This window comes from Rutidosis leptorrhynchoides, chromosome 4 (genome assembly GCF_046630445.1).
Source record: "Rutidosis leptorrhynchoides isolate AG116_Rl617_1_P2 chromosome 4, CSIRO_AGI_Rlap_v1, whole genome shotgun sequence".
Lineage (NCBI taxonomy): Eukaryota > Viridiplantae > Streptophyta > Magnoliopsida > Asterales > Asteraceae > Rutidosis > Rutidosis leptorrhynchoides.
The window spans coordinates 72,054,665-72,063,653 of NC_092336.1; the positions used below are offsets into that span (position 1 = coordinate 72,054,665).

Sequence of the window (8,989 nt, forward strand, 5' to 3'; positions counted from 1 at the left end):
AATGGTTTACTTGTACATCAAACAACATATACTGAAAAGATTTTAAAATGTTTTAATATGGACAAGGCAAAACCATTAAGTACTCCTATAGTTGTTAGATAACTTAATGTTGACACTGATCCATTTCGTCCCTGTGAAGATCATGAAGATATCCTGGGACCAGAAGTACCATATCTTAGTGCAATTGGAGCTCTTATGTATCTTACAAATTGTACAAGACCTGACATTTCTTTTGCAGTTAATTTGCTGGCAAGATTCAGCTCAGCTCCTACCAAAAGACACTGGAATGGGATCAAACACATATTTCGATACCTTCGAGGAACTACTGATTTAGGATTATTTTATTCTAACAATTCAAAACAAAATTTAGTTGGTTATGCAGAAGCAGGTTATTTATCTGATCCACATAAAGCCAAATCTCAAACTGGATATGTATTCCTAAATGGCGGTACCGCAATATCATGGCGTTCTCAAAAACAAACACTTGTTGCAACATCATCAAATCATGCTGAAGTGATTGCATTACATGAAGCTACTCGGGAATGTTTTTGGTTGAGATCAATGACACAACTCATTACTGATTCTTGTGGACTAGAACGCGATAAAAGTCCAACAACTATCTATGAAGATAATGCAACTTGCATAGCACAGATGAAAGAAGGGTATATCAAAAGTGACCGAACGAAACACATACCTCCTAGATTCTTCTCTTACACTCAAGATCTCATCAAAGACAACCAGATTGAAATGAGACATGTTCAATCTAGCAAAAACTCTGCTGATCTTTTCACCAAAGCACTTCCAACTGCTATTTTCAGAACGCATGTTCACAATATTGGCATGAGGCATGTTCAAAACATGTGACGACTCAACGATGTCTACTTGAGGGGGAGTCAACTCTATGCTGCACTCTTTTTTCCTTGGCTAAAGTTTTTATCCCACTGGGGTTTTTTTTAGCAAGGTTTTTAACGAGTCAGTACTAAGTTGCTCTTTAATAATTTGTCATCCAAGGGGGAGTGTTATGATAAAGACATAAAGTGGATGACAAACTATGTTCATGATCATGGGTGTATTATTATTTCACCTAACTGCACAGTAAAATTTATAGTATAAATATAGGATCGAATGTAATGAGTTTTTGCACCATTCAGTTCAATAAGATTTATTACTCTCTCATTTCTCTTTAATATCAGTAGTCCATAACCAAGAGTCAGATCACTAAAGGTAAGGTAGTTATAAACTTTTTAAATTATAACATAAATATAGATATAGATGACAATGAAATGTAATGAAGTAAACAATAAACAATTTATTTTCCAAAAACATTGGCAAGAATCAATTTTTCAGCTCTCACACACACACTACCAAAAAGGCTGGAGGATTCATCTATTAGCTAGAACCCATAAAACAAACCAATACTCCAGAATGAACAGCGGAAAAAAAAACAATTTAGTAGAAAAAACACTTGCAAAACATGCAATCACACGGCCATGATGTAAATTTGTACAAACACAGATATGATGAATGAATCTTCGAGAATACGTTGAAACTTCCATTCGCTAAACAAGCTCTGATTTGCCAGTTTAATAAATACCCGAGTCAAGCCACAAGTACTATGATAACAATGAGAAGCACAATCCCTAAGATCACCAAAAGCAAGCAAGTCTGCAAAAAATTCAAAAAAACGTTTAACGGATATTAAATGCATACAAAATAGATTAAACTAGTAATTCTAGGCTCCCTTTCACCAAGTAAAAACAAGCAAGAATTATTTTTAAAGATTAAATGCAAATAATATATAAAACAAATTACCAAAATACCCCTGCTTGTATAACCGTGAACGTTCATGTTCACAGGGGTATGATGGTAATTTCACGCGGTTCACAGTTAGTATAGTGGATAATATTTCTTTCTTATATAAGGTGTAAAGTACTAGATATCTTGCACAATATAAACTACAATATATCACAAATTTTACCATGGAAGAGTTTGATCTTTGAGTCTTTGATGCTTTTACAAGATGTGACTTTGCTTGTGCAGTTGCAGCATTAGAGTTTTCAATATTCGAACCAATGTCATCTGAAACAAAATCAATCAGCCATATTATGGGATCACAACTTACATGTATAAAGAAATAAAGAAAAAGGAAATAAGGAGCTAGAAAGGTGAAAATGATACATACCGATCATAGTTCCTTGCTCATGAACCAAAACAGCAAGATCTTTGAATATTTCATTAACCTCACCAATTTGGTTCTGGATTTCTTGTATTCCCTGATCTCTTTCCTCAATAATCGCCTCGTTAAACGCAATCTCATTGTCCAACAGTACCAATTCCTCTCTGCAGACACTAAAACTAGAGAGTTTAACATACCAATCCCACCATCATATATTACGTGAATCCTTTTTAGAATGGGTTGGATCACTGAACTAATATAAAGAAAATATTACATGAGGCGTCCTGTGATTTACGCCAAATATCATGCAGGGTTCATAATCTTTTTTGCCGTGTGGGTCCCCACTTTACACTCGTTTCGCGAGGGGTCCCTGTGGTTTACAAATACAACTTAACGAGTGTATAATACGGGGACCCCACCCGTTACTGACAGGGACCCCTCGTGAAACGAGTGTAAAGTAGGAGGACCCCTCACGTCAAAAAAAGCTTAGGGACTCCGCATGAAATCCGGGGTTAACCACAGGGACACCTCATGTAAATTTGTCTAATATAAAGTACAAAACTTGCCTTTTAGATTCGACAAGAAGAGCGCGATGTTCTGGAAATCCGCCAGAGCTAGCATCCGGTTCACTCCCTTCATTACTGCAGATAATATATATAATGATGAGGTCAAAAAGGTAATTTAGCACACATTTAAACTGTGACAAAAGTCACAAGAAAATAACTAATTCCATGATGATTTACCGTGATGAATGAATAGCTTGAGGAATAGAAGGAGAGTAAGCTGTCTCCCTTTCTGCTGAAAGCCGTTGTGCTTTCTGATACTCTTTTAAAACTGCTTGAAAATCTTTTGCAAGTTTAGCATCTGTAATCTTTTTGCTAGCCTGTACAAAAAATTACAGAAAAGTCAAGAGGGAGTTTTGTCATCTAACCATAATATTTATGACGGTAACATCATTATCAAATAGACAAAGATGGTGAAGCATAAGGCCAATTTGATGGTTGAAAACTAAAATTTTGCATTTACAATGTAATATATAAACTTTAAAAAGGAAGTAACCATCTTTTGTTACTGCGTGCAAATCAAGTTATAAACTTTTTGATTCTTACATAATGTGTGACTTTGGGTGGTGGTGGGGTTGGGGGGGGGGGGAGGGTCAACGAACTTACGCTAACTTCAGCACGATGATCAATTTCACTAGCTTGCTTGAGTTTATCGGATGTGTCCTTCACCAACTGCCCAATATGTAGTCTTGTCTTGTGCCTACCATCAAACAACTCACAGTAAAAATCTCCCCTAAAAAGATGCATATTCACTACACCATGATCTCATTTTCTGTACCCATTATGCTGTAAGACATCACTTAAGTTATGCGGAACAGATATCATAAAGACTTTTTTTAGTATTTAAGCCGTAATATTCTTTAATATACAAGATTAGTCCCTCATTTGATACAATTACATGGTCTTCGGTAACGAATCCCTTAGACTCGGTTGAGGGCTGATGAACCAAGCTCAAGGGTCAACAGGGCACGTGCTCAGCTAAACGATCCTTCATGAATCATGCTGCAGCCTTGAGCACACAGAACTTACATATATACATTATTCAAACTCATTTCAAATATATTTAAGAAGTTAAATCTAATTAAGTTTTGGTTCTCATTACATAACTGTCTCAGCTACACATGCTATGATCAATTCATCATCAAATATATCAATTACCTAAATACAAATTACAAAGTAAAATACGATAGTCAATTTCAAATTAATTAGAGGACGTGAAAAATATAAAAAAACAAAAAAACATACAGTTTATCACGAAGCTCAGGGGTGTCTTTAGGGGTACCAAGGGAATTAACAAGTCTCTGAAAGGTAGAGACAGCTGTATTGATCTGGAATATTCCAGAAGCTATTGCTTGCGTTGGGTCTTGCTGTTGTTTCAACCGTCGTGAATTCAACGGCCGACCACCGGCTTCAATATCTTGAAAACTCATTTTAATGATGATTTATGATTTGAGTTAATTGAATTGAATAGTGAAATCGAGAAAGCAAAATTGTGATCATAAAGGCAATCAGAGTTAGGGTTAGTACATAAATGGTGGGAATTAGGGCAACGATCTATGTAGGGAATTGGAAAGGGACGTGATGATTGATTTACAGGTGAGGGGGGAAAAGTAAAAATGTAGGCACAGGGTGTACACAGACTATAATACCATACCACCATCTACTCCGTAATATCATCGTAACAGTTTACAATTAAATATTTACAATTAAATATTTACAATTACAATTACGTACAATTTTAAATTTAAATTTAAATTTAATTAACTATAAAAAGAAAATTTAGGTTCTGTAAATTATTATACGTGACTTCTAAACAAATACAAATTTAATATATATAGAAGTCAGACGTTCGACTCCCGTTGGCTACATATTAAAAACACAATTTTATCCCCGCCATGAAGTATCCACACATGACACTTTTCTCATATGGTTTGGGGGGTAAAGGGGAGGGAGGTTTTACTTGGTCGTGCCCTTGGATCGGTTTCAAGGTTTCCTCCCGGGCAGCGATGATGGCGGGGTTATTATCGCTGCATCGGCATAGTCGAAACGGGAGATGATCGCAACGGGTGGTTTAGTCCCCCTCGCGTGATCCCAATCGCTGTTTAAAAATAAAATAAAAAAAAACTTACATATAACATATTTATTTGAAGTTTAAATTTAAAATCTTTAAATATAGATTTTTTTAATGATATTTAGTGTTAGCTTGAATGTGAAATAACACGTACAACTCAAAATTAGATAAGAAGTCGTATCATATGGAAACTAGACTCCAAAGAAGGAGCAAATGATATTTACAGGATTGCAAAAGCTAGGGAGCGTAGGAGGAGGGATATAGATAACATCAAGTTTATCAAGGATGAAGCCGGTCAAACCTTAGTGAAGGAAGAAGAAATTAGGAAAAGATGGGAAGGGTATTTCTCAACTCTTTTCGTGGGTGAAGGACCTGGGCGCCAAGAAGTTCCGCAGGACTTGGGAATAGGACAATTCCGGAACAACAGTTTCTGTAGGAGAATCAGGAAGGAAGAAGTAAGTTCGGCACTACGAAAGATGGGTAGAAACAAAGCTGTAGGACCTGACCAGATCCCAATAGAGGCGTGGCGGTGCCTGGGCGAGGATGGTGTCAGGTGGTTGACGTGTCTTTTCAATAAGACGCTTAGAAGTTATAAAATGCCTACGGAATGGAGACTCAGCGAGATTATCCCTATTTACAAAAATAAAGGGGATGCCCAAATCTGCGGTAATTATAGAGGCATAAAATTACTTAGTCATACTATGAAGCTTTGGGAGAGAGTGATTGAGACTAGACTTCGACGCGAGACTACGGTTTCAGAAAACCAATTTGGTTTCATGCCAGGGCGCTCTTCGATGGAGGCAATTCATATTTTAAGAAGCGTTATGGAGAAGTATAGGGAGAAACAAAAGGGCCTAGAGATGGTCTTCTTAGACTTAGAAAAGGCCTATGATAGCGTACCGCGAAAGCTGATTTGGAAGACACTTAATGTTAGGGGTATCCCAAGTAGATATATTAGAGCTATTATGGATATGTATGATGGGGCGAAGTCCTGTGTCAGGACGCCTGTGGGAAACACAGAGTATTTCCCGATAGAAGTAGGCTTGCACCAGGGATCGGCCCTTAGTCCTTTCCTTTTCGCTTTGATTCTAGACGAGCTGTCTCGAGGAATACAAGAGAACATCCCTTGGTGTCTGATTTTTGCCGATGATATCGTGCTTGTATCAGAATCAAATGAGGAGCTTAACAGAAGACTAGAACAATGGAGGGAGGCCTTAGAACAAAATGGGTTACGGATCAGCAGACAAAAGACAGAATATCTTAGGTGCGAATTCAGTAGGAGTGAGGATGAACTAAATGGTGGAGGGATTATCAACATTGGGGACCAGATCTTGCACCCACAAGAGTCGTTTAGATATCTAGGTTCGGTCCTCCACAAATCGGGGAGGATAGACGAAGACGTGACTCATCGTATTAAGGTAGGTTGGTTGAAGTGGAGAGCGGCGAAAGGGGTCTTGTGCGACAAGAAGATCCCACTCAAATTAAAAGGGAAATTCTTTAAAGTAGCTATTAGACCTGCCATGTTGTACGGATCAGAATGTTGGCCAATGACGAAGGCCCAAGAGAGAAGGATGGAAGTAGCAGAAATGAGGATGCTTAGGTGGACGTGTGGTAAAACCATGTTAGATAGGATCCCAAATGGTGTGTTTAGGGAAAACCTTGGAGTCTGTAGCATCATCGACAAGCTAAGGGAAGAACGGCTTCGATGGTTTGGGCATGTGATGAGGCGACCTCGTATTGCCCCGGTAAGGAGAGTCGAGGCACTCACGGTCGATGGCGTAAGGAGAAGGGGTAGACCTACACGTAGGTGGATGGATAGACTTAGGCTCGACATGAGGGAGCTTTCGCTGACTGAGGACATGACTTCTGATAGGAGTGCGTGGAGGGCTAGAATTAGAATAGTCGAGTAGGGTTACGTCCTTTTATGTTATTTTTTTATTTTTAATAGTATTTCTCATTAGGTTTCTTACTTTTGCTTTTTTTTGCTTTTTATTACTTTTTTTATTATTATTATTACTTTATTTATTATTATTATTATCTCTATATTATTATTGTTAGTTTTTATTATTATTATTATTTTTATTATTATTATTTTTATTATTACTATTATTTTTATTATTATTATTATTATTATTATTATTATTATTATTATTATTATTACTATTATTATTATTATTATTACTATTACTATTAGTATTATTTTTATTATTGTTACTACTACTATAATACTCTTGGTATTACTAGTACTGGTACTATTACGACTACTACTATTACTTTTATTATTATTATTTTTATTATTATTATTATTATTATTATTATTATTATTATTATTATTATTATTATTATTATTATTATTATTATTATTACTATTATTGTATTATGGGTGTGTTAATATTAATTATTAATATTATTTGTGGTATTAATATTATTACTATTGCTTTTAACTATTTTTTACTAACACTAGTACTAGTATTAGTATTTTTATTTTTTAGCCGATTAGAGCCTAAATTGATTTTCAGGGAGACTTTTAAACCCATGAAATTTTGATTCTATCATTTTCATGGCGTCTCAATATATATATATATATATATATATATATATATATATATATATATATATATATATATATATATATATTTTTTTTTTTTTTTTTTTTTTTTTACTATTTTTATAAATAAATAAAAAAGGCCGGAGGTCCACTCGGAAGCAATCTCTTTATCCGCCGAATAAAGAGAGGGATGACTTTCTCTACTTTTATGGGTGGAGAAATGACTTGTTTTTATTCTCGGATAAGGGAAGGATTGTCTACATCTCACCTCCCCCATACACCACTCAAGTGGTATTGGGTACTGTTGTTGTTGTTGTTGTTGATCATATGGTAAATGATCAAGCTAAAACTGACCTGAGTGTATCTTGTAGGGGAACCGCCTCTTTACACTCCGGGTGGCCGTGCTAACCCGTCGAGATAGTTCTCGTCGAGGGTGGTAAAGAAGGCGGTTCGGTGGAGAATGAGACGACCCGTCCTAATCCATAAGGACGAATACAATAACATATGATTACATTGCGAGGTATTTGACCTCTATATGATACATTTTACAAACATTGCATTCATTTTAAAAGACAAACTTTCTTTACATCGAAAGTTGATAGGCATGCATACCATTTCATAATATCCAACTATAAATGACCTAATCTGTCATTTGCTTAATTATAATCTTTAATGAACTCAACGACTTGAATGCAACGTCTTTTGAAATAGGCCATGAATGACTCCAAGTAATATCTTTAAAATGAGCAAATGCACAGCGGAAGATTTCTTTCAATCCTGAGAATAAACATGCTTTCAAGTGTCAACCAAAAGGTTGATGAGTTCATTAGTTTATCGTAATCAATCATTTCCATAATTTTAATAGACCACAAGATTTCATTTATTCAATAATCATACACTCGCAAGTGTTTAAAATTCATTCATATGGATTGAACACCTGGTAACCGACATTAACAAAATGCATCTAGAATATCCCCAAACATATAAACATCGAAGTACTAAAGCAGTTCAAATTCTCTGACTGGGGCGTGTCAAAGCCCATAGATCTATCTTTAGGATTCGCGTCAATTGGTGGCAATTATAATAAATACCAATTCTTAGGCTAATAAGTTCAACAAGGGCGATATCCGGTATAACAATTCAACCATAGAATGTAGTTTCGATTACTTGTGTCTATTTCGTCAAACATTTATAAAAACGCATGTATTCTCAGTCCCAAAAATATATATTGCAAAAGCATTTAAAAAGGGAGCAAATGAAACTCACAATACTGTATTTCGTAGTAATAATGCATATGATGGCATTGAACAAGTGCAAGGTTGGCCTCGGATTCACGAACCTATATTAATTATATATATTTATATGTTGGTCAATATCTGTCTAACAATTTAGGTCAAGTCGTAGTGTATCACAATCCTAATGCTCGAGACTGATATGCAAAAGTCAACAAAAGTCAACTTGACCCAAAATGACTTCCAAAATCTATACATGATTATTATATAACTTAAATATAGTCGTTTTAAATATATTTAACAGATTTTATTAGAGTAAATAATATAAATCGTTTATTAATAAATAAAAATTTATATTAAAATTTATATATAAAAACATACTTTTATATATCTTAAGTA

At 35.2% G+C, this 8,989-nt stretch overlaps 1 protein-coding gene across 1 annotated transcript; it reads right to left on the reverse strand.

Moving 5' to 3' along the window:
- Positions 1 to 1,307: 1,307 nt before the first annotated feature.
- Positions 1,308 to 4,354, reverse strand: LOC139840055 (syntaxin-22-like). The gene is made up of 7 exons (XM_071830280.1): positions 3,985 to 4,354; positions 3,346 to 3,439; positions 2,920 to 3,059; positions 2,743 to 2,817; positions 2,183 to 2,340; positions 1,979 to 2,079; positions 1,308 to 1,665 (listed from the first exon to the last, which is right to left on the reverse strand). The coding sequence occupies exons 1-7, from the start codon at positions 4,167 to 4,169 to the stop codon at positions 1,600 to 1,602; spliced, it is 819 nt and encodes a 272-aa protein (XP_071686381.1). The 5' UTR covers positions 4,170 to 4,354; the 3' UTR covers positions 1,308 to 1,599.
- Between the last annotated feature and the right edge of the window lie 4,635 nt (positions 4,355 to 8,989).

Excerpts from the sequence above, each read along its gene's own strand:
- LOC139840055 (XM_071830280.1), bottom strand. The coding sequence starts at position 4,169 with ATGAGTTTTCAAGATATTGAAGCCGGTGGTCGGCCGTTGAATTCACGA. Across the intron at positions 2,818-2,919 it reads CAAGCTATTCATTCATCACG|TAATGAAGGGAGTGAACCGG; the intron begins GTAAATCATCAT and ends TATTATCTGCAG. Across the intron at positions 2,080-2,182 it reads TGAGCAAGGAACTATGATCG|ATGACATTGGTTCGAATATT; the intron begins GTATGTATCATT and ends ATTTTGTTTCAG.